We start from the raw sequence: 26,554 nt of genomic DNA on the forward strand, positions 1-26,554 counted from the left end.
CAAACAAAATATGGGATGCTGTTCCTCCAATTTGTGTTTAGCCTCACTGACAATGGAGGAGGCCTAGGTGTGAAGAGGATGCAAAGGGGCCTGGAGGTGATAATAGGCGTCTATTGATGATGATGATAAACACTGACTGCATAATTACTGCATCTGCAATCCATCATGTACAGGTCTGGTCACTTTTCCCAAGAAAGGCAAACAAACGGTTCTCTCACCAGATGATAATAAATGAATGCAGGAGGCCACGGCAAGTACAATACAACGTGGAAAATGAGAGGTCATCCACTTTGATGGAAAGATAATAGAAAAGGTAGAACATGTTTGAAATGGTGGGAGGTTGAATGGTGTGGTATTCAGATGATGTGCTTGTTGAAAGTCAACATTCAGATATTAGGAAGGCATACACTATACTCTTGTACTCAAATCTCCCTGCAGTAGAGACACTCTGCCCTTGGATGACTGCATCTGGAATCCATCATGTGCAGATCTGCTCACTCTGCCCAAGGCAGGCAGCTGCATAGCTAGAGTGCAGTCCTGATCTTTAAATTGGACGCCAATGTATGTCCTGCACTAAATTTTGTGCCCTTTATCCTTTATCTGTGCCGGCTTGTACTTGTGGCAATAAACCAAACTAAAACCAGAGGGAATTCCGCAAAGGTTCTCCAGTCTGCTTCCTGCAATGGTAGATTTGCCACTCCAGGAGAGCTTAGAAGACTGAGGGCTACCTTTTTTTTCTTTAAAAAAAAAATAACAAGGGGTGGTGGTAGCATGCAATGAGCAGTTGTGACAGTTAGTATCACAATGCTTAAGAAACATTTAGTCAGGTATATGGATAGGTTTAGAGGGATATGGGCCAAATGCGGACAGGTGGAACTAGTGTAGATGGGATAGGTTGGTTAGCGTGCGTAAACTGGGCTGAAGGGCTGTTTCCATGCATGTATTACACCATGAGACACAGGAGCAGAATGAGACAATTCAGCATGAGTCACGGGTGAAATTATTATGGGCAACAAGGAAATGGCAGAAGAGTTGAATGGGTACTTCAGATCTGTCTTCGCTAAGGAAGACACAAACAATCTCCCAGATGTACTGGAGGACAGAGGATCTAAGGGGGTAGAGGAACGGAAATAAATTTTCATTAGGCGAGAAATAGTATTGGGTAGGCGAATGGGACTGAAGGATGATAAATCCCCTGGACCTGATGGTCTGCATCCCAGGGCCCCCAGGGAGGTGGCTCTAGAAATAGTGGACGCATTGGTGATCATTTTCCAATGTTCAATAGATTCAGGATCAGTTCCTGTGGATTGGAGGATAGCTAATGTTATCCCACTTTTCAAGAAAGGAATGAGAGAGAAAACGGGGAATTACAGACCAGTTAGCCTGACTTCGGTGTTGGGAAAGATGCTGGAGTCAATTATTAAAGAGGTAATAATGGGGCATTTGGATAGCAGTAAAAGGATTAGTCCAAGTCAACATGGATTTATGAAAGGGAAATCATGCTTGACTAATCTTCTGGAATTTTTTGAGGATATGACAAGTAAAATGGATAAAGGGGTGCCAGTGGATGTAGTGTATCTAGACTTTCAGAAAGCCTTTGATAAGGTCCCGGACGGGAGACTGGTGACTAAAATTAGAGCACATGGTATTGGGGGGTAGGGTGTTGACATGGATAGAAAATTGGTTGGCAGACCGGAAGCAAAGAGTAGGAGTGAGCGGGTCCTTTTCAGAATGGCAGGCAGTGGCGAGTGGAGTGGCGCAAGGCTCGGTGTTGGGGCCGCAACTGTTTACCATATATATTAATGATTTGGAAGAGGGAATTAGGAGCAACACTAGCAAGTTTGCGGATGACACAAACCCACAATACCTGACTAAATGACACAAACTGTGAAGAGGATGTTAGGAGGTTGCAGGGTGATCTGGACAGGTTGAGTGAGTGGGCAGATGCGTGGCAGATGCAGTATAATATAGATAAATGTGAGGTTATCCACTTTGGCGACAAAAACAAGGGGGCAGATTATTATCTCAATGGGGTTAGGTTAGGTAAGGGGGAGGTGCAGCGAGACCTGGGCGTCCTTGTACACCGGTCACTGAATTTGGCTTACAGCTACAGCAGGCAGTGAAGAAAGCTAATGGAATGTTGGCCTTCATAACAAGAGGATTTCAGAATAGGAGTAAAGAGGTTCTTCTGAAGTTGTATAGGGCTCTGGTGAGACCACATCTGGAGTATTGTGTACATCTTTGTGATTGAGCAGTGCAGTGTAGGTTCACGAGATTGATCCCTGGGATGGCGGGACTGTCATATGAGGAAAGGTTGAAAAGACTAGGCTTGCATTCACAGTTTAGAAGGATGAGGGGGATCTTATAGAAACATATAAAATTATAAAAAGACTGGACAAGCTAGATGCAGGAAAAATGTTCGCAATGTTGGGTGAGTCCAGAACCAGGGGCCACAGTCTAAGAATAAAGGGGAGGTCATTTAAGACTGAGGTGAGAAAAAACTTTTTCACCCAGAGAGTTATGAATTTATGGAATTCCATGCCACTGAGGGCAGTGGAAGCCAAGTCACTGGATGGAGTTAAGAGAGAGTTAGATAGAGCTCTAGGGGCTAGTGGAGTCAAGGGATATGGGGAGAAGGCAGGCACTGGTTATTGATAGGGGACGATCAGCCATGATCACAATGAATGGCGGTGCTGCCTCCTCCTGCACCTATTTTCTATGTTTCTATGTTACTGCATCTTTCAGTCAAATGTACAGGAATATGAGGAAATCTCATTAAATATAAAAAATTCTGCAGATCGTGGCTGGGGTAGGGGCAGGTAACAGTTGGGGTGGTCTTTCAGGGGAGAGTGGAGAAGAAATGTCTTCACCTAAATGGGGGTGGATATTTGGAATTCTCCACCCCACTACAGCTGTGAAGGCCCAGTTGCTGAGCGTAGTACAGACGGACACTGATAAGTATTTTTTTAGACAGAGCGATCAAGTGACATGGGTATCAGTGCAGGAAAGTGGCATGGAAGTTAAAGGTAGACAAAAATGCTGGAGAAACTCAGCGGGTGCAGCAGCATCTATGAAGCGAAGGAAATAGGCAACACCTCGGGCCGAAATCCTTCTTCCGAAACGTTGCCTATTTCATTCGCTCCATAGATGCTGCTGCACCCGCTGAGTTTCTCCAGAATTTTTGTCTACCTTCGATTTTCCAGCATCTGCAGTTCCTTCTTAAGCATGGAAGTTAACATTTTTTTTAAAAAGCAGTCTTACTGAATAGTGGAGCGGGCAGGAGAGCCAGAATGACTGCTCCCAATTCTATTTCCAAAAAGTTGCCTTCGAACTAGCTCTGCACAATATGTAGCATTTGGATGGGCACTTGAATCACTAATGCATAGGAGGCTCAGAAGATAGACATAAAGTGCTGGAGTAATGCAGCAGGTCAGACAGCTGACTGAAGGGTCCCGACCCAAAACGTCACCATCCTTTATTACCGGAGATGCTGCCTGACTCGTTAAGTTATTCCAACACTTTGTGTCCATCTTCAGTGTAAACTAGCATCTGTGGTTTCTTTCTACACATAGGAAGGAGGCTATGGATTTGATGCTGCTAAATAGGAAATAGTTATGGTCAACATGGGCACAGTGGTCCGAAGGGCTTGCTTCTGTGCAGTTTGACTAATAAAGGTTACTTAAGTGGAATACACGTTCCACAATTGTATTGCTATGTTTAAGTTTTGCTGGCAATCAATCCTCCTAATCCCTTGCAACTTTGTCACCTTCCCGGATCCCTGCCACCCACTCACATTCATTAATTGTTCTTCATACTGACTTGATGGGAAACATTGCACTCGAGGCGCTTACCATCAAGGCTAATAGGTCCCACCCTGTGGCCTCACCCACTAATTTGTCTGAAATGTTCTCTATGCCCATGCCACATTCCATCCCACCACCTGACCACCCGTATATCGTGGGTGGCGTAGCGGTAGATTTGTTGCGTTACAGGCCAGAGACGCAGGTTTCGATCCCGACTATGGGTGCTGTCTGTATGGAGTTTGTACGTTCTCCCCGTGACCCGCGTGGGTTTCCCCCCCCCCAGGTGCTCTGGTTTCCTCCCACACTCCAAAGGTTTGTAGGCACATTCGCTTGGTAAAATTTTAAATTGTGCGCAAGATCGTGCTAGTGTACGGGGATCGTTGGTCGGTGCGGAATCGGCGGGCTGAAGGGCCTGTGACTGCGTTTTATCTCCAAACTGAATTAAACCTTCAAACTACTCCACTATCACCATTTTCGGTATTCCTGAGAGCAAACAAACACCTACTTAGTGTCAAAGGACTCGAGGAACTTGGCAGATTCTGCACCTCCAGTACTTGCAGCTGGACCCGTTTGCTGACAGCTTGGAAACAAGTTCCCACATGGAGTACAGCATGGGAGACCTGCCGGGATATACAGAAAAAGAAAACAATTTATACACCAGCAGGCGATAACATGGAACACAAGAAAAAGGTTATGATTCAGTTCTCATTTTTCATCGTACAATATGTTGGCCAATCTTGTCAATCCAAGGACAAGCTTCCACTTCAATTTTATGTATTGAAGTACTTAGTTTAGAATTCAGAGATACACCGTGTAAACGGGCCACCCAGTCCACGTTGGCCATCGATCAGCCATTCTGTTATCCCACTTTATCATCCACTCCCCACACACACACGAGGTGCAGTTTTACAGAGGCCAATTAACCTGCAGACCTGCACGTCTTTGGGATGTGGGAGGAGACCGGAACACGTTCACAGGGAGAAGTGCAAACTCTGCGCAGACAGAGTCCAACAGAACCTGAGAGGTATGGAAGCAGGCCCATCAACCCAACTCTTCCATGCTGATCAAGTGCCTTACTGAGCTTGTCCCATTTGCCTACATTTGTCCCACCTTAACTAGGATAAATTAACTACCCTGGTGCTCAAATTATTTCGGTTTAGGTTCTAGAACATAGAACAGTATAGCACAGAAATAGGCCCTTCGGCCCACAATGTTTGTGCTGGCCAGAATGCCTGGTCAAACTGCCTCTCATCTGCCTATACATGATCCATCTTCCTCTATTCCCTGCACTTCCATGCGCCTATCTAAAAGTCTCTTAAACACCATTATTGCATCTGCCTCCACCATCACCCCAGGCAAAGCGTTCCAGGCCCTCATGACTCTTTGCAAAAATAACTGCTTCGCACATTTCTCATCTTATAGCTGTGCATTCTAGTGTTGGACATTTTTACCCTGGGGGAAAAAGGTTCTAACTGTCCACTCCACCTATGACTCTCATCATTTTATATACTTCTATCAGGTTTCTCCTCAACCTCCGGAGAGAAAACAACCCAAGTCAATCCAACTGCCCCCTGTAGCTCAAACTCTAATCCAGGCAACATTCTGGTAAACCTCCTCTGCACCCTCTCCAAATCATCCACATCTTTCCTGGAATGGGACTACCAGAACTGCACACAATACTCCAAACACTTCAGTTAATCAGACGGAGAGAATTATTAACTCTGAATAATTACTATCAGGAGCTGCTTACACAAGACAGTTTGAAAAGAAATATTTTAAAACCACAGTAGTTTTAGTTCCCAGTCTCCTCAGCTAACTGGCTTTGCAAGTTTACAGACCGTAACAAAGTACTAATTCCCATTCACCTCCTTCGATGCCAGGAACATCACTGCTGTATGAACATGAAAGGGGCAATGAAATAACTTGCATGAAAACCAGTTAAAAAAAACTACATGCAAACTTGGCTCAGACTAGATGGTGTTAGACATGGTTTGGTAGTAGGCTGCACGTTTTTTCTTATTTAGTGCGTGGGGGGAATTCAAGTCTCCAGACATGAAGACAATCATTTGGGTTGATCTCTCATTGCAGCTGAGAGAATGGGCCACTGTCAGATGCATCATCTTTCTGATGAGTTTGAGTTTAGTTTATTGTCATGTGTATCGACCAAGGTACAGTGCGAAGCTGCACAGTGATGAGATCAGAGAGATGCAAAGCCACACATTTTGGGAGACAAATTAAAGCAAGACAGGACATTCACAGTGAAAGTCCTGGGGAGCACTATAAGCTAAGAGGCCTAGGTGTACAAGTACATACAGGATGGTGAAGAAGGCATAAGGCACATTTGGCTCCTTTGAGTAGAAGAGTTGGGACATCATGTTGTATCTGTAAGAGTTATTGGTGAGATCGCACTTGGAACCACATGTGCACTTCTGGTTGTGATGCTGTAGGATGGATGTGATTAAGCTGGCAAGGGTGCATGAGTTCAAGAAGCAAAAGTAGGCGATTTGGCCCATCAAGGGCAAGGTGCACCAGTAGAGTTGCTGCCTTACAGCACTTGCAGTGCCAGAGACCCGGGTTTGATCCTGACTACAGGTGCTGTCTGTATGGAGTTTGTACATTCTCCTCGTGACCTGCTTGGGTTTTCTCCGAGATCTTCAGTTTTTTTCCTGCACTTCAAAGACGTACAGGTATGTAGGTTAATTAGTTTGGTGTATGTGTAAATTGTCCCTAGTGTGTAGGAATAGTGTTAATGTGCGGGAATAGCTGGTTTGTGCGGACTCGGTGGGCCGAAGGGCATTGTTTCTCAAAACGAAACTGAAATCTACTCCGCCATTCAATCACGGCTGATCTATCTTTCCCTCTCAACCCCATTCTCCTGCCTTCTCCCCATAGCCAGGGAAGATTCACAACACTGTTGCCAGCACTTGAGTAACTCGAGTAACTTGAAAGGATCGATTTTTTGTTCTTTAGAGGGAAGGAGACCAACAAGTGACCATAGAGGTTTCTAAAAGCATGTGGGTCACAGACAAGATGAATGGTCACAGTCTATTTTCCAGGTTAAAGGAGCCCAAAATTAGAGCGCATAGGTTTATGGTGAGAAGATAAAAGATGTTATGGGGATCAGAAGGGCAAGATTTTCAACACAAGGGGTGGTGTGCAGACGCGATGAGCGGTCATAGAAAGTAGTAGAGGTAATGCAACCTTTAAAATACTTTTTGAACAGGTACCAGGATAGGAAAAGTTTTGATAATTCGATAACATTTCGATCTCCCTATTCAAGGAAGAATATAATTACATTGGAGGTGTTGCAGAGAAGGCTCATAGGGTTGACTCCTACAATAAAGTTGACTTGCGAAGAAAGGTTTTCTCCGGGTGTTCCGATTTCCTCCCACATTCCAACGACATACCGGTTTGTAGGTTAATTGGCTTCCGCAAAATAAAATGGTAAAGTGTCCCTAGTGTGTGTGTGTGTGTGTAGGATAGTGCTAGTGTGCAAGGATCGCTGGTCGGTGTGGGCTCCGTGGACCGAAGGGCCCCGTTTCTGTGCTCCACACCTCTAAAATCAAACCATTAAACAGGTAAACTCACCGGGTTCTTTGACGGTGGATTAATACTCAGCCAGAGGTCAGACTCCACATTGCTCAGTTCTCTGAGCGACATCGCACATTCCCCAATGACCCTCTTACGGGGCAGCTGAGTGGCCACTCTAATCACCAGGCCGTGTGTTTGAAGAATGGGCAGTTTGATATTGAACACAAAGGTTTCCATGAATATCAAAACCTGAAAAAGCAGAGGCAAAGCAGCGAGTTAATCTCTCACCAACAAGCCGTGACATTTCCCCAAGTACATCACACAGTGCAGATATCGTGCTTTGATATACAGGGCAACATAGCATAAGGGTTCAGTGGCTTTGAATCCTGAGGAAGAAATGGAGCGCTGGAGCAGCTCAGCAGTTTGATGGCACAGTGGTACATAGAAACATAGAAAATAGGTGCAGGAGTAGGCCATTCGGCCCTTCAAGCCTGCACCGCCATTCAATATGATCATGGCTGATCATCCAACTCAGTATCCTGTACCTGCCTTCTCTCCATACCCCCTGATCCCTTTAGCCACAAGGGCCGCATCTAACTTCCTCTTAAATATAGCCAATGAACTGGCCTCAACTACCTTCTGTACAGATTCTACCTTTCAGCTAATGGATCGCCGGAGACCCGGGTTCGATCCCGACTACGGGTGCTGTCTGTACGGAGTTTGTACGTTCTCTCCGTGACCTGCGTGGGTTTTCTCCGAGATCTTCAGTTTCCTCATCTGCTCCAAAGACGTCCAGGTTTGTAGGTTAATTGGCTTGGTAAATGTAAAAATTGTCCCTAGTATGTATGGGATAGTGTTAATATGCGGGGATCGCTGGTCAGCGTGGACTTGGTGGGCAGAAGGGCCAGTTTCCGCGCTGTATCTCTAGAAATTAAAAAAAAAGCATCTCAGGACATGGATGGGCGACAGTTCAGATCGGGGCCTTCGGAATGTTTGTGGGTGGGGAGGGTGAAGAAAGCTGGAAGAGAGGGGGGCAGGACAAAGCCTGGCAAGTAATAGGTCAACATTGGTGAGGAAGATTATTCGATAGACAAATGGCTGGACGAAGAAAAGACAAAGTGCGAGACAAAAGGATTGAAGTTGCAAATAGTGAAGCTGGAGGAACGAATGTAGGTAGGAGGGGAGGGGAGAAATAGATGCAAGTTCAGGTGGGACACAGGGGTTGGGTTGGGGCGGGATGAAAGTAATTCAATAAAGTTGAATTTGAAAACCTGGCATTGGTAAAGGTGATCGCGGAACTATTGGATTGCTGTGAAGTCCAGCAAGATGACCAAGCGCTTTGGTGAATGAAGCCATCCGTTCCAACACCAATCTAAGTGACACCAGTCCCACAGCACTGTGGTAGATTTAGAACATAAAACAGTACAGCACAAGAACAGGCCTTTCGGCCCACGGTGTTGCACGGGGAGCACAAGTTATTAAATCTGCTACAACTAAGCATGCAATTGTGGTTTAGTTTAGAGACACAGCATGGAAACAGTTCCTTTGGCCCACCGAGTCCACGCCGACCACCAATCACTAAGGTCAATTAACCTACAAACCCGCACGTCTTTTGAACGTGGGAGGAAATCGGAGCGCACAGGGGAAACCCCATGTGTCACAGGGACAACGTGCAGATTCCACACGGACAGCACCCGAGGTCAAGATGGAATCTGGGTCTCTTGTGCTGTGAGGTAGCAGCTCTACCAGCTGTGTCCCTGTGTCGCAGTGCTGTTATTTTCTTCTTTCAAAACAATTAAATGCATGTAAAAAAAGATCACGCTAGTCACTGGATAGTAAGTTAACAGTCGTAACCATGGAACAATGAGGATTTATGATCGCTCATTTGGCAAAAGAAATACACTTGCCCGAGACAATTGTCTGTACAAACTTAATCATCTCTTGGCTCGTTAATATTTTACTCCGCCTAAAGTGCAAGGGACATTAAGCACAGGAACAGAACAACCAGCTGATCTCATCGCCGTGTGAAGCAACTAATCCACTCCCTACTCATTCTTCAATATTTGTCTTGAAACCAGCAATTCCAGAGGTCATGTTAATCTTTGAAATGGCGTCCTGATAATGGGCACACTCAAAATCGAGTTTAAAAAAAAAAAAATACAGCATGGAAACAGGCCTTTCAGCCCATGCCAACTATTGATCACTCGTTCACACGAGTTCCATGTTATGCCATTTTCTCATCCAGTCCTTGCACACGAGGGGCAATTTACAGATGCCAATTAATCTACAAACCTGCACGTCTTTGGGATGTGGGAGGTAACCGGAGCACCTGGAGAAAACTCATAGAGTACAGAGAGTACGTGCAAACTCCACACAGACAGCACCAGAGGTTAGGATTGACCCAGGCCTCATGTGCTGTGAGACTGCAACTCTACCACAACTGTGCCATATTCACATCTACAGAAATAATATTAGTGCTTTAAATTAATTGAGATCAATTATTCAATTATTCTTCAAATTATGAATGTTCCATTTCTTTCTTTTGGTGGCGATTCATATTCAATTCAGATTAGTCTTCTCAGCACTGTCCCACACGTCCATGTACGAAGGAACTGCAGATGCTGGTTTACACCGAAGAGACACAAAAAGCTGGAGTTACTCTGCAGAACAGGCAGCATTTCTGGAAGAAAAGAATAGGGGACATTTCGGGTCGAGACCCTTCTTCAGACTGAGAGTCAGGGGTGAGGGTACGCAAAAAGCTGGAGTAACTCAACGGGTCGGGCAGCATCTCTGGAGAAAAGGAACAGGTGTACACAAAAAGCTGGAGTAACTCAGCGGATCAGGCAACAACTCTGCACATCCAACAGGTATCATTCCCACCGTGAAATCCTGATCTCGAATCCCAGATTGCTCATGGGGTGAATGCAAAGATGATGGTACACTACAAGGCAACCCTCCACTGATCACAATGAGTAAAGCAAACTTAAATGAGGAATTAAACCCCTGATCCTTTTGATCTGCATGATACACTGTGTGCTCAGCTTTTGAAGAAAGTCAGACTGTTAAACTTTCCTGAAAGTTGCAAATTCCGCAAGGACGTATTTGGTGTCAAAATTGGTCGAGTGGAGAATAGGACCGGATTTTTGTAGAGATGGTAACTTACCCTCAAGCAGCATGGTTACAATGAAGCCCACAGCTCTTCGTTCATCCACAGAACCATTCCCAGGACATGGGACCCAGTACCTATCTCATAGCTAACATCATGAGAAGTTTAGATCAGGTGGACACACAGAGTTTCTTGCCCAGACTAGGGGAAATAGAGAACCAGAGAGCATTGGTTTAAGGTGACAGGGAATTTTTTTTATAGGAAGACGAGGGGTAACTTTCTCACACAAAGGGTGGTGGGTGTATGGAACGAGTTGCCAGAGGAGGTAGTTAAGACAGGGGCTATTGCAATGTTTAAGCAGCAATTAGACGGGTACATGGATAGCACAGGGTTAGAGGGATTTGGGCCAATGCAGGTAAGTGGAACTAGTGTACATGGGACATGATGGTTGGTATGGGCAAGCTGGGATGATGGGCCCGCTTCCATGCTGTAAAACTCTGACTATGACTCTCACCATTAGCCTCACTCATAGTGTCAGTAGCCATGTACATTGTTCACTGGTATCCTATTCCCTGGACCAGGGATCCTGGTCCCACTCTCCATCAGCCCTATTGCCACCTCACAAGCCCCAGTCACTGGGCTGGATGCTAGACCCACCTGCACACAATCCCCAACTCCCTGGTCAAGGACCCTTTGACACTTCATCAGTCCAAACCTCTTAACCAAAGGTCCCATTTCCACTCTCCATCAATCCCACATCCATTGTCCATTAACCCCATTCCGTGAAGCAATCGGGGTCAATTTAGTATTGCTGGGTGGGAAACCATGCTGACATAAGTAATAATAATAATTAATAATTGCAGTTGTTCCACTGTCAGGTTCATGATTAGTTAGAAATGTTGTCAAAGAATACTTACTGTGTTACCGTCTTTCATAGAAGACTTGAAATGCACAGGTTTTGGTAACGTTAACGTTCCCTTAAGATACACCTGAACCTTCTCTGTAGGCTTGTAGTGCAGATACAAATCCTTAATCTGTTAAAGGGTGATAAAATAATTAACAATTTGTTCAATGTCCGCCCATGATATCTAAAAATACGCACATGATATATTCCCTTTAAAGTAGATCATAGCTGAAAGGTTTTTGCACTGTTTATGTTGTTCCATTTGAAGGACTGTATGGTTTGTATTGCACAACAACTATATTTAGCATGGAGGCCATGTCTATTTTCTCTGTAGTGAAGGAGGTTGAGGAGTGAACGTACAAGAGGTACACAAAATCTTGAGGGGCACTGATAAGGTGAATGGTCGCAGTTCTTTCTCCCCAGGATAGGGGAGACTAAAACTAGAGGGCAAAGACAAAGCAAGGGGAAAAGAACAAATGGGAATGGAGAGACAACTTTTCCTACACAGAAGGTAGTGGGCACATGGAATGAGCTACAAGGGAAAGCTGCAGAGGTGGGTACAATAACAATGTTTAAAGCTACATTTGGACAGCTACATGGAGCATGGAGTAAATGAGGTGCTTGAGGAGTATAAATAATGTAAAAAGAATCTTAAGAAAGAAATTAGAAAAGCTAAAAGAAGATATGAGGCTGCTTTGGCAAGTAAGGTGAAAGTAAATCCAAAGGGTTTCTACAGCTATATTAATAGCAAAAGGATAACGAGGGATAAAATTGGTCCATTAGAGAGTCAGAGTGGACAGCTATCTGCAGAGCCAAAAGAGATGGGGGAGATATTGAACAATTTATTTTCTTCGGTATTCACCAAGGAGAAGGATATTGAATTATGTGAGGTAAGGGAAACAAGTAGAGTAGCTATGGAAACTATGAGATTCAAAGAAGAGGAAGTACTGACACTTTTGAGAAATATAAAAGTGGATAAGTCTCCAGGTCCGGACAGGATATTCCCTAGGACAGTGAGGGAAGTTAGTGTAGAAATAGCAGGGGCTATGACAGAAATATTTCAAATGTCATTAAAAACTGGAATAGTGCCGGAGGATTGGCGTACTGCGTATGTTGTTCCATTGTTTAAAAAGGGGTCTAAGAGTAAACCTAGCAATTATAGACCTGTTAGTTTGACGTCAGTGGTGGGCAAATTAATGGAAAGGATACTTAGAGATAATATATATAAGCATCTGGATAAACAGGGTCTGATTAGGAACAGTCAACATGGATTTGTGCCTGGAAGGTCATGTTTGACTAATCTTCTTGAATTTTTTGAAGAGGTTACTCTGGAAATTGATGAGGGTAAAGCAGTGGATGTTGTATATATGGACTTTAGTAAGGCCCTTGAAAAGGTTCCTCACGGAAGGTTGGTTAAGAAGGTTCAATGGTTGGGTATAATGGTGGAGTAGCAAGATGGATTCAACAGTGGCTGAATGGGAGATGCCAGAGAGTAATGGTGGATGGTTGTTTGTCAGGTTGGAGGCCAGTGACTAGTGGGGTGCCACAGGGATCTGTGTTGGGTCCACTGTTGTTTGTCATGTACATCAATGATCTGGACGATGGTGTGGTAAATTGGATTAGTAAGTATGCAGATGATACTAAGATAGGTGGGGTTGTGGATAATGAAGTAGATTTTCAAAGTCTACAGAGAGATTTATGCCAGTTGGAAGAGTGGGCTGAAAGATGGCAGATGGAGTTTAATGCTGATAAGTGTGAGGTGCTACATCTTGGCAGGACAAATCAAAATAGGACGTACATGGTAAATGGTAGGGAATTGAAGAATGCAGGTGAACAGAGGGATCTGGGAATAACTGTGCACAGTTCCATGAAAGTGGAATCTCATGTAGATAGGGTGGTAAAGAAAGCTTTTGGTGTGCTGGCCTTTATAAATCAGAGCATTGAGTATAGAAGTTGGGATGTAATGTTAAAATTGTACAAGGCATTGGTGAGGCCAATTCTGGAGTATGGTGTACAATTTTGGTCGCCTAATTATAGGAAGGATGTCAACAAAATAGAGAGAGTACAGAGGAGATTTACTAGAATGTTGCCTGGGTTTCAGCAACTAAGTTACAGAGAAAGGTTGAACAAGTTAGGGCTTTATTCTTTGGAGCGTAGAAGGTTAAGGGGGGACTTGATAGAGGTCTTTAAAATGATGAGAGGGATAGACAGAGTTGACGTGGATAAGCTTTTCCCACTGAGAGTAGGGAAGATTCAAACAAGGGGACATGACTTGAGAATTAAGGGACAGAAGTTTAGGGGTAACATGAGGGGGAACTTCTTTACTCAGAGAGTGGTGGCTGTGTGGAATGAGCTTCCAGTGAAGGTGGTGGAGGCAGGTTCGTTTTTATCATTTAAAAATAAATTGGATAGTTATATGGACGGGAAAGGAATGGAGGGTTTTGGTCTGAATGCAGGTAGATGGGACTAGGGGAGAATACGTGTTCGGCACGGACTAGAAGGGTCGAGATGGCCTGTTTCCGTGCTGTAATTGTTATATGGTTATTATATGGTTATAAGAGGTTTAAAGGGATACTAGACCAAGTGCAGACCCGTTGGATCTGCTCCCCCAACGCAGCCGTTCCCTACCCGTAGCCCCCACGGGAGATGTGGTCCTCCAACTCAAGCGGCTCACGAATCAACAGTGCGGCTGTTTTTAAATGGCGTCTTTGAGGCGAGATGCGGGCGCCAGCAGCCGCTTTGGTCGCTGGCCAGGAGGAGGCGACAAAATGAGTGAGTGGGGTGGGGGGGGGGGGGGGGGGGAGAAGGATTTTATTAAAAATGTGTACATAAACACGACAAAATTTAATGAGGAGTGGACACTTGGCATGAAAAATGAAATCTCTACCGAAATGGAAAAAAACTCGGCGTTTCTGGGTCTGACGTTGGGATAGATAGATAGATAGATAGATAGATAGATAGATAGATAGATAGATAGATAGATAGATCAAATACAGGAAAATGGGAATAGCCCAGATAGACTTCTTGGTCAGCATGGACGAGTTAGGCCAAAGGGTCTGTTTCTATGTGCATGATGAAACTGCAGATGCTGGTTTCAACCGAAGATGGACTCAAAAAGCTGGAGTAACTCAGCGGGACAGGCAGCACCTCTGGAGAGAAGGAATGGGTGACGTTTCGGGTGTGAAGAAGGGTCTCGACCCGAAACGTCACCCATTCCTTCTCTTCAGGGATACTGCCTGTCCCGCTGAGTTACGCTAGCTTTTTGGGTCTGTTTCTATGTTGTACAAGTCTATAAAAAGCAAGCAACGTCTGTCTGTGTTGGTGACCTTGTTAGTTTATTGAGGAAGCATTATGATGATACATCGTGGACAGTGCAATGATTCTTATTAAACCCTGAACAGTACAGCAACAGTATATTCTGTTGTCACCTTTATACATCCTTATCAGCGCCAGAGGTGGCTGCTATTTGTATACACTGTGTATGCAAGCAAAGAATTTCACTGTGCCTAGTCACATGTGACAATAAAGTATTCCTATTCCTAACTCTTTTTTTTGTAAATAACAAGGAACCGAGTTAGGCAAGTTAGCGCATGTTCCTCAGCAAATTAATTCACAAGATGCTACCATGGGTTGTTTCAGAATCACATGCATTTGACCCCATTTCTTCAGGTTTAATAAACAAGCATCATGAACAGAGGAGAACAGAGCTGACCTGTACCACAGTGATCCAGATTTGTTCCACGTCTGCTCTGTAACTCAGCTTCAAATTGAGTTTTCCAAATTCATCAGGGTGTCCATCTGGCGAAAGATATCAATTTAAAAGAGAGAGTTAGAGTTAGAGTTAGATTTAGTTCTTAGGGCTAAAGCAATCAAGGGATATGGGGGGAAAAGCAGGAATGGGGTACTGATTTTAGATGACCAGCCGTGATCATATTGAACGGTGGTGCTGGCTCAAAGGGCTGAATGGCTTTCTCCTGCAACAATTTTCCATGTTTAAAAAAAAAAAGGTTTATATTCGGAAATCCACCGTGCATCATAACACTCAAGACAAGGAAACTTTAATATTGTACTCTCTTCCTTGGTATTTATTTCACGAGTCCATTCGGGGGGGAGACCAGCATTTATTGGCCATCCCCAAGAGGCCCGGAACTCAGGAGATAGTTAAACTTCAACTATATTACTGTGTCAACCAAAGGCAGGCAGAGCAACGATGGCAAATGTCCTCTTCCACAGGAAATCAGACAAGACTTTACAATAATTTCATTTATAATTTTGAAGTTTGTTGCATATGGATTATCAACTGGAAATAGTCTTGCCTTTGTTCAAATTAATTCCTTCAAGGTAATCTAGGGCCAGAGAGTTAGCATTTTGTTTAGTTCGGGTTAGAGACACAGTATGGAAACACCGAGTCCGCACCAACCAGCGATCCCTGCACATTAACACTACCCTACACACACTACAGCCAATGTTTTACATTTATAACAAGCCAATTAAAAAAACCTGTACATTTTTGAAGTGTGGGAGGACACCGAAGATCTGGGAGGAAACCCACGCGATCACGGGGAGAACGTACAAACTCCAAACACACAGCACATGTAGTCGGGACCGAACACGGGTCTCTGGAGCTGTAAGCGCTGCAAGGCAGCAACCCTACCACTGCTCCACCGTGTTGTTGGAGTAGTCATACCATCAAATAAAGGTCACCATCATCACCACCAGGTGTCAGAGGTTATGGGGAGAAGGTAGGAGAATGGGGTTAGGAGGGAGGGTTAGATCAGCCATAATTGAATGGCAGAATAAACTTGATGGGCCAAATGGCCTAATTCTACACCTATTCGTTATGACCTTATCAGAAACAGTTTCTGGGCAATCTAGGGTGCGATGGTTTTGTGGAGCCCAAGATGGGCAAACAAAGTTGAGATAAATGTCACCCATGATCTAACTGAGCTTCCTTGAGGAACTGAGCAACTCCTTGCTTTGCAAGTAATTTCCTTTAACCCCCTCATCCACCCACCAAGGTTGTAATAATGCATGACACACTAGGAGGCTAATCAGTCCATTACGCCCATGCTATCTTAAAAGAGAAGAATGTTGACCTTCATTGACACTGAATTTCCATACTTTAGTTTCTCTTCAAAGCAGTTGGGCAAGTAAAACAGGTAAAAATAGGACATGACTTGTGGACACAGCATCTTTCAATAACCTTGATCCACCAAGGTATTTCTGAGACAGAGCTTGAACATCCATTCTTAAGAATATTATTGCTATGTTCCAGTTTAAGCTTTGGAGATACAGCGTGGAAACAGGCCCTTCCTGCCACTAACTCCGCGCCGACCAGCGATCACATCGTACACCAGCACTACCCTACACACTTGAGACAGATTCTAATTTTGCTGACACCAATTAACCTACACACCTGTACGTCTTTGGAGTGTGGGAGGAAACCGGAGAAAACTCATGTGACCATAGGGAGAATGTACAAACTTCTTACACACAGCACCCGTAGTCAGGATCGAGCCCGGGTATCTGGTGCTGAAAGGCAGCAGCTCTACCACCATGCTGCCCAAACCTACAACCCTGAAGCAAGTAACTTAACGACCTCGTTTGCCCCTTCAAGGAAGTCGAGGGGAGTGAGGTTATCTCATTTTTAACCACACTTGATTAAATGTAGAAAAAAACAGATGAGGAGGTTTAACCTTAACTCTTCCCACACACTATTCTTGCTCTGTCAGTTTAGTTACAATCCATTCAAATGACTCAGGAGTTGAGCAGCAGCACTAATCATCCGCCACTCCTTTCAAAAATCAAATAGGAACAAGTGCCATGAGTTTATCCACTTTGTTTTAAATATTCCAGGTATCCACCCATGGTGTTAGGAGGCAGTCAACATCAAAATACAGTCTGAGGACCAAGGAGCATGAAACTGCTGCCAGCCGGGATCAATGTGGGAAAACATGATGTCTGGTGCCAGCTATTCTGTTTATATAGATAAGCACTGGTCCCCTACGCACAGGGAACACATAAGAAGCAAGTGTTTGAACTCTTACTGGTGTAAAACAGTGACAGCCATACAAGAGGAATAACATGGGCAAAACTCCTCAGACACACAGTCATTTCCAGCAAAATAATAGTCAGAGTCATACAGTGTGGAAACAGGTCCTTCCATCCAACTTACCCAGGCCGGCCAGCATGCCCCATCTACACTAGTCCCACCCAACTGGGTTTGCCCCAAATCTCTCTAAACCTATCCTATCCATGTACTGGTCCAAACATTAGGGCGGTCATGGTGGTGCAGCGGTAGAGTTGCTGCCTTACAGTGAATGCAGCACCAGAGACCCGGGTTCGATCCTGACTACGGGTGCTATCCATACGGAGTTTGTACATTCTCCCCGTGACCTACGTGGGTTTTCTCCAAGATCTTCGATTTCCTCCCACGCTCCAAAGACGTACAGGTTTGTAGGTTAATTGGCTTGGTAAATGTTAAAAAATAAAAAACGTATCCCTAGTGTTATAGTGTTTATGTGCGGGGATCGCTGATCGGCGTGGACCCGGTGGGTCAAAGGGCCTGTTTCCGTGCTGTATTTCTAAACTAAACATTGCGATAGTACCTGCCTCACCTACCTCCTCTGGCAGCTCGTTCCACATACATACCACCCTCTGTGTAAAAGAAAGTTGCTCCTCGGGTTCCTATTAAATGTTTCCCCTTAAACCAACGTCCTCTGGTTCTTGATTCCCCTACTCTGGGTTAAAGATTGTGCATTCACCCTATCAATTCCCCTCACGATCTTATTCACTTCCATAAAATCATCCCTCATCCTCCTGCCCTCCAAGGGAAAATGTTATTCAGTTTCATTGAAGTTCTCCTCAAAACAAGCAGAGATGCGCTCATTCCCAAAGTAATTGCTCACCTAGACTGCGGGAGCTTCCTAAAGAATCCAGCAAAGAAGATGCAGTGCTGTTTAGACTGGATGTCGAACTGAATCTCTGTGGGGAGAAAGGAAAAAAAGTCACATTTATTTAGAGTTAAGTGTGGAATAGCAAGAGGCAATTCATCTCCAAGTCTGAAGCGAAAAGTCCGTGGAAGCATGCAATTCATTTGCATACAGTCTCCATTGTAGACAATAACACTGTGGTCATAGGCCACACAAGAAGATGTCACCTAGAGATGTCACTTATTCTTTTTTGGAAGAAGGGTTTAGATCCAAAACATCATCTATTCCTTTTGGAAGAAGGACGAATGGATCGACTGACCTTATATTCACCGGAATTTAGAAGCATGAGAGGGGATCTTATAGAAACATATACTTTCTTACGGGATTGGATGCAGAAAAACGGCCCTGATGATGGGGGAGTCCAGAACCAGGGGTCACAGTTAAAGAATAAGGGGTAGGCCATTTAGCACTGAGATGAGGAAAAACCTTTTCACCCGGAGAGTTGTGAATCTGTGGAATTCTCTGCCACAGAAGGCAGTGAAGGCCAATTCTCTGGATGTTTTCAAGAGAGAGTTAGGTATAGCTCTTAGGGCTAATGGAATCAAGAGATATGGAAAGAAAGCAGGAACAGGGTAATGATTTTGGATGATCAGCCATGATAATATTAAATGGCAGTGCTAGCTCGAAGGGCCTGTACCTATTTTCAATGTTTCTATGTCCCAACCCAAAACGTCACCCATTGCTTTCTTGAAGAAGGGCCTTGACCCAAAACGCCACCCATTCCTTTTCTACGGAGATACTGCTGACTCGCTGAGTTACTCCAGCTTTTTGTGTCTAGATCACTTGGTGGAGCTGGGCGTAGGAGCATTAAACAAATATCTTTAAAAAGGTCATCATTGCAAACCAGACAATTTAAACAATTGTTGAAGAACTAAAGCATAAGGCAGGCAACAAAAAAAACAATTTCAACAAAAATGCACTGGGTAGGGTGACAAGAGATGCGTGCAAAGCCACAATTTACAAAGCTTATGCGGGAAATGCAAAACAAGGTACTGCACGTATTTAACACCCTTCATGACCTCTGCATGTCTCCAGCGGGCTTTATAGACAAGGGAGGACCTTCTGAAGTGTACATTCATGAGACTGCAGAGGCTGGAATCTGGACCAGACGAAAAAAACAACTGCTGAAGCAAGGCATCAGGTGAGGCAGCAGCTGAGGAGGCAGAGGGATGGTTGGAGTTTCAGGCCGAGATCCTGCAATCTCCTATTTCATAGTGTCCAAATAATGGATGTTTCTAATCCAAACTTCATGCCAATGCTCTGGTTAAAATGAGACTACAAATCGAAACAAAGTCTCCACAACATGAAGTGGGTAAACACCGTTGGAAGAGCGAGTACCATCGTTAATGAGAGGGATTCATGCAAATCAAAAGGTCAGAACCATAAATTTCAATCATCAGAGGCTTCATGACATCTCCAAACGCCACACCCTGTGCTCTCTGGAATGCAAAGCAAGTCACAGCTGATCAAAATACTGGAGGAACACAGCAGGCCAGGCAGCATCTGTGCAGGCAAAAGGACATTCAATGTTTTTGGTCAGGTTTGGCTGAAGGGCCCCCAACCCAAAACATAGACTATCAAGAGTCCCAGATAGAACAATTACATTCTTACTTGCAGCAGCACAACAGAATAGGTAAACTAATACACTCTACACAATATAATAAATGAGAAAAAAACACACACACACACACACACACACACACACACACACACACACACACACACACACACATACATATATAAATAAAAAAACAAACAATCATAGTGCAATAATAACAATAATAGTCTATGTAGTTCAGAGCTTATTTGAGGCTGTAGTGTTTAAGGACAGGAAGACTGTTCTCTTCCCTCCACAGATTGGTTTTTGGCTCAAGATCTCAGCATCTGCAGTCTCCTTGGCCGATTGAATCATTCTTGATTAGCTACCTTCATTCAGTTTGATTAGCCATTAAATGGCCATTGAAGTAAAAATGGACAATGATTATTTGTGAATCCCCTCCTCTCACCGAACCTCACAATGTCCCTCCCAATTCCCCACTGTAGTGTGTGGGGTTATTGTCAACAAACCTCTCCTCCCTCCTCTATGAACCGTGACTATCCAGGCAGTTTGAGGGTCACTCACTTTGTGGGTCTAGAATCACATTGCGTTTTATAACTACTCAATGCTTTCACGGTTACTAGTAATTCCACTCTTTTCGTAAGTTATAGGAGAAGAATTAGGCCATTTGGCCCATCAAGTCTACTCCACCATTCAATCATGGCTGCTCTATCTTTCCCTCTCAACCCCATTCTCCTGCCTTCTCCCCATAACCTCACAAATCTGTCACTCTCCGCCTTAAAAAAACACAAATAACTTGGCCACCTCAGCCTTCTGTGACAATTAATTCCACAGATTCAACATCTTCTGACCATAGAAACTTCTCATCTCCTTTCTGAAGATACGTCCTTTTATTCAGAGGCTTTTCATTTTCCAGAATTTACTTAATTATTTGAATTTAAATTCAATGCTCACAGAGATTGGTATTGAAGTTGCAAAGACCTTGAAGACTGGATCCCCAGTCCAGAGATATCAGCACACTCCTGGTGACATCAAGCAAACTTGCTCTCAAACTTGCTTTAGGATTGGATTGCAGAGAATGGTGGACATGGAGGCCATCATTTAGATCCAGAGCCAAACTAAATAAGCTTGGACATTTTAATGTCCACTGGTTCCATTTGGTTTTAAAAAGAAATAAACATTGCTCAATCTACAAGGAGTAGTCGGGGAACAGTTAATCCCAATAGCAACTGGTTATTCTGCAGGGAAAAGATTTATTGAATCAGTGTGGTGAATCACCCAGGGAAACAATGGATTGAACTCCTCCCTTATTCTAGGTAAACATCAATTGAAACCGTGTCAAATCACTGCCGTTTAAATAAAAATAAACAGCAGACATAGCAATATAGCCTGAGGAGTAGCCATATGCAATGTTGTCAAGCTGGAAAGCGTACAGGGAAGATTTAAGAGGAATGTTGCCAGGACTAGAGGGTCAGAGCTACAGGCAGAGGTTGAGTAGGCTGGGATTCTATTGCTTGGAGCACAGGAGGATGAGGGGTGATGTTATAGAGGTGTATAAGATCATGAGAGGAAAGGATCGGATAGATGCACAGAGTGTCTTGCCCAGTGTAGGTGAATCGAGGGCCAGAGGACATAGATTTAAGGTGAAGGGGAAAAGATTTAATAGGAGGGATAACTTTTTCATACAAAGGGTGGTGGGTGTATGGAACTAACTGCCAGAGGAGGTAGTTGAGGCAGGGACTATCCCAACATTTAAGAAACAGTTAGGCAGGTACATGGATAGGACAGGTTTGGAGGGATATGGACCAAGCGCAGGCAGGTGGGACGTGTAGCTGGGACATTGTTGGCCGGTGTGGGCAAGTGGGGCAAGGGCTTGTTTCCGCGCTGTATCACTCTATGACTATGAGGCAATTTTTTTTAAGCTTAAAAGTTTTCAATGAGCTCAGTAAAGTTCTCATTTCTGAAGCATGAACAGAGGCAAAGACATCCGCTGACCTTCATCAGTCAGAGGGTATCGAGTATAAACGTTGGGACATTATGTTATAAATGTACGAGATGTTGGTGGGGCCACATTTGGTGTACTGTGTTCAGTTTTGGTCACTCTGCTATATGAAGGACACCATTAAGCTGGAAAGAGTGCAGAGAAGATTTACGAGCATGTTACCAGGACTCGAGGGCCTGAGATGTAGGGAAAGATTGGGCGAGTTAGGACTTTATTTCTTGGAATAATGGAGGCTGAAGGTGATCTTATAGAGATATATAAATTCACGAGGGGAATAGATAGGGTGAATATGCAGAGTCTTTTACCAAGGGAAGGGGAATGAAGAACTAGAGGACATAAGTTTAAGATGAGAGGGTCAAGATGAAATAGGAACCCCAGGGGTAACTTTTTTCACTCTGAGGGTGGTGGGTATATGGTACAAGCTGCTAGAGGTATAACAGCATTTAAAAAGGCACCTGGACAGGTTTATGGATAGACAAAAGGTTTAGAGGGATATGGGCCAAATGCAGGCAAAAGTGACTTGTTTAGGTGGTGCATCTTGGTTGGCATGGATGAGTCGGGCTGAAGGGCCTGTTTCCTTGCATGTGTGACCATGGCTCTACCACTGGGCACCGCTGCTCTACAACTCTCTCCAGAGCCCTTCCAATTACTCTGCAAGTCCTGCCCCGGTTTGACTTACTGAAAGCATCATCTCACATTTGTCAGAGTTAAATTATTTCTGCCATTTCTTGTCTCACTTCCCCAGTTAATCCAGATTCTTTTTTTAAAACTTAAATAGTCTTCCTCAATGTCCACGATGCCACCAATATTCACGGCACTTGCAAATTTACTATTGTCATCTATGGAAAATGGACCCAGTACTGGTCACAGGCCTCCAATCCCCCCCAAAAAATCAACACTCCACTACAAAGCTCCTGGCACCAGGTCAATTTTGAACCCAATTGTCTAGCACATCCTGGATTCCCGGAGATCCAGCCTTCCTTCACAACCTACCATGCTAGACACTGTCCAAGGCCTTGTTAAAGTCTTCCACCCTGTCCTCGTTAAACCGCTTAGTAACCTCTTCTAAAAAACCCATATAAAAATGGTGAGATAAAACTTCCCATGCACAAAAGCAGGCCGACTGTCCTCAATCATCCCTCATCTATGCAAAAGCTGGTATATCCTGTCCCTCTAAATTCCCTCCAGTAAATTGCCCACCACTGATGTCAGGTTCACCGGCCTTAGTTCACCGGGATATCTTTGCTCCCATTCCCAAACACAGATACATCATAAGCTACCCTCTAATCTTCCAGAAGTTCACCTGCGGCCAAAAAGGATGGGAATACCTCTGTCATGGCGAAAGCAATATCTTCCTTAGAATCGCACAATGTCTAAAGATACACTTAGTCAGGTCAAGGGGATTTATCCACCTTAGTTTTATCAACACATCATGACTCATTTCCCTTAATTACTTTGCTTCCAAGACTTTTGTCTCAGTAAATACAGATATGTATTTGTTTAGTATCTCCTGCCACTCAACACATAGATGACTGTATTGATTCTCGAGGCCTACTTTCTCCCTTGTTACCTTTTGCCCTTAACATATTTTTAGAATCTTAGGATCTTTCTTCATCTTCTCTACCAGAAGAATCTCTTTTGCCCCCTTGACTTCCCCCTTAACTGCACTGCCACATTTCTTGTATTTCTGAAGCAAATTATTTGATCCCAGTTGCCGAAACTTTAGTTTGACACAAAAAGCTGGAGTACCTCAGCAGGTCAGGCAGCATCTCTTGAGAAAAGGAATAGGTGACGCTTTGGGTCGAGACCTTTCATCAGGATTATACCTTGGTTAGGCCCCCCATTTCCGTGACGAGCACCTAATGTCCCTTGTCAACCAGAGCTCCCTATACCTGCCAGCCTTGCCCTTCACTACAATAGGATCGTGCTGTCCCTGGACTCTCCCAATCTCACCTGCAGAAGCCTCCCACTTGCCAAACATCTCTTAACCCGTAAACAGCATCTAATCGACCTCTGGAAGTTCCTATACAATACCTTCAAGATTGCCCTTGTCCCAATTTTGGACTTTAACTTATGGAGGGAAAAAAAAATGTATGACTGGTCCACAACTATTTTAAAACTAATAGAATTATGGTCACTGGACCCAAAAACATTTGCAAGTACCGGTCCTATTTTGTTCCATAACTGGTCCCATCCTTTTACATAAACAGGGATTGCCAGATTCTTGATTAGTGAGGGTGTCGGGAGTTATAGGGAGAAGGCAGGGAATTGGGGCCAAGAGGTAAAGATAGGTTAGCCAGAGAATGAATGGTATCGTGGACTTGATGGGCGGAATGGCCTAATTCTGCACCTAGAACTTATGAACACTTCCTTTAAAAATCAACATAAGCTGAAGTGGGTAGTATTGATCTCCCTCAACAGCCTCAAATTCCACTCCAGAAATCAGAAAACAACAATGCTACTTGAACTTTGAGCGCAGTAGTGCTGAACCGAGTCATCTTTCCATTATATTGTTAAATTGAAAGCAAATAATTTGCCTGTCTAGCTTGATAAACTGTTAAATTAAAATAGTCTACTTTCAGAGGGGTGCAGAAACAAATCCCACAGTACTCTAATAGAGAGTCATGAGGTTCTCCCCAACACTCTGGTCAACATCCATCCTTTCCATCAATACCACCCAAAGCTGGTTAGCGGCTTAATCCCAATTTGTGGAAATGTGATCACAAAGTTAGCTGATGTCTGGGAATATTCTCGGGATGGGAGCACCCTGCCGTGAGGATTGCAATGGATCAAGGAGAGGGTGGACATATTGGCGGAAGATATGCTTTAAAATTGTGCATCATTTGATATACCAAACTCATCTCACTTAAGCTCGCCACTAATTTACAGGGAATTTTCCAGGGACATTTTTCAACTCCATTCAGCACCAAAACTTAGGTTTAAACAGAAATCCATAAATGCTCATGGGGTCCAATTGTTGCATTGATGAAAATCCTATTGTTGAAGCATTTGATCATATACTAGAAGCCTGTATTTGTGTTTACACCAACTGAGGAGCTTACTGGCTATTACAGTGAAGGGTAACATAGCACCACCACCAGTAGAGCCAGCACCTCACAACACCAGGGACCCCAGGTTCAATCCTGACCTCTGGTGCTGTCTGTGGAGTTGGTATACTCTCCCCATGACCATATGGATCTCATTTCGCCAAATGGGGAGGGGGGGGGGGGGGGGGGGGGTTATGGTCGATATGAAGGTTGTGAGCCAAAGGACTTGTTTCTGTGCTGCATTTCTTTATGACTGACTCTGCAGCATATGTGCAAAGCATCAAATCTTTGCAGACCATACAGTGGAGCAAAATGGAGATGTTTGGTTAAGTTTCTGCAGGCTTCCTGGCCACGTTGCAGTAGATTAAACAAATTAAATTATAACTACCCTTCGCTTTCTGCACTTTACTGCAGAAATTACTGTGAACTAATAGTTGCCTCACTCACATTATTTCCTCTTGTTAAATAGACTTTGCTTGCTGTATGAGATAAACTATTTGCCAGAGGTGGTATGAATAATACACTCCACCTCCAAGTCACTTGCTTTTGTCAAAAGGTATGCTGCTCTTGAAAACAAAGTTGTAATTCCCAGAAAAAAAGTACCTTGTGACCTGTTCAAAGCTTGGGGGGGGGGGGGGGGGGGGGGGGGGGATATTCAGTTGCTCAGTGGGCAAGTTTTCAAGGTACAGTTTAGTTTAGAGATACAGTGTGGAAACAGGCCCTTCGGCCCACCTAGTCCATGTCAACAAAGGTAGATAAAAATGCAATAGGAGACATTTCGGGTCGAGACCTTTCTCCAGTCTGAAGAAGGGTTTCGACCTGAAATGTTACCTATTCCTTAGCTCCATAGATGCTGCCTCACCCGCTGAGTTTCTCCAGTATTTTTGTCTACCTTCGATTTTTCCAGCATCTGCAGTTCTTTCTTAAACACAATCCATGCCAACCATCGATCGCCCGTATGCTAGCTCTATGTTATCCCACTTTTGCATCCTACACACTAGGAGCAATTTACAGACGCCCATTAACCTACAAACCTGTACGTCTTTGGAGTGCGAGAGGAAACCGGAGCACCCGGAGAAAACCCAGTTGGTCAGAGAGAGAACGTACAAACACTGCACAGACAGCACCCGTGGTCAGGATCGAACCTGGATCTCCGGCGCTGTGAGAGGCAGCAACTCTACTGCTGAGTCACTGTGTCGCCCCTATTCTTTGCACAATGTTAACCTTTTTGCACAGTAGCACTCATCTGAGGCCTGAAAAGCAGCACAGTTCTTCTCTACTAGCAACAGAAGATTTGAACCAGGTTGTCAAGACCAGTTGCTGAACTCCAAAGTAGACACTTACTTGTGTCCGCTGGGGTGATGATAGGTCCAACATGGAACTGCTTAAACCTTGTGCGTTAATCTGTTGTGGACTTCTCAATTCCCATGCTGAAACAAGAGGAGCATATTTACTTTTGAAAAACAAGATAACCATATTGTGTAACGATCATAAGATCTCACAGCTATTGGCAACTGCCCGAGTGGTTGTCAAACATATTTGATCTCTTGAAGAAAACTGCTGGACATGATTGAGTTTTAGAGTTTAGAGATTCAGCGTGGAAACAGGCCC

The 26,554-nt window shown here is 44.2% G+C and overlaps 1 protein-coding gene across 2 annotated transcripts in view; it reads right to left on the reverse strand.

Annotated features, from left to right (window-relative positions):
• Positions 1-26,554, reverse strand: part of tc2n (tandem C2 domains, nuclear) — an 82,403-nt gene that overhangs the window by 13,777 nt on the left and 42,072 nt on the right. For both annotated transcript variants that reach the window (XM_033027662.1, XM_033027663.1), the window contains 6 exons: positions 26,288-26,373; positions 18,253-18,328; positions 15,057-15,142; positions 11,358-11,474; positions 7,392-7,583; positions 4,309-4,423 (listed from right to left, as the gene is read on the reverse strand). In XM_033027662.1, the coding sequence (XP_032883553.1) occupies positions 4,309-4,423; positions 7,392-7,583; positions 11,358-11,474; positions 15,057-15,142; positions 18,253-18,328; positions 26,288-26,373 (672 nt within the window). The remainder of the gene's footprint in view (positions 1-4,308; positions 4,424-7,391; positions 7,584-11,357; positions 11,475-15,056; positions 15,143-18,252; positions 18,329-26,287; positions 26,374-26,554) is intronic.

This window comes from Amblyraja radiata, chromosome 9, assembly GCF_010909765.2.
Source record: "Amblyraja radiata isolate CabotCenter1 chromosome 9, sAmbRad1.1.pri, whole genome shotgun sequence".
In the NCBI taxonomy this organism is placed as follows: domain Eukaryota; kingdom Metazoa; phylum Chordata; class Chondrichthyes; order Rajiformes; family Rajidae; genus Amblyraja; species Amblyraja radiata.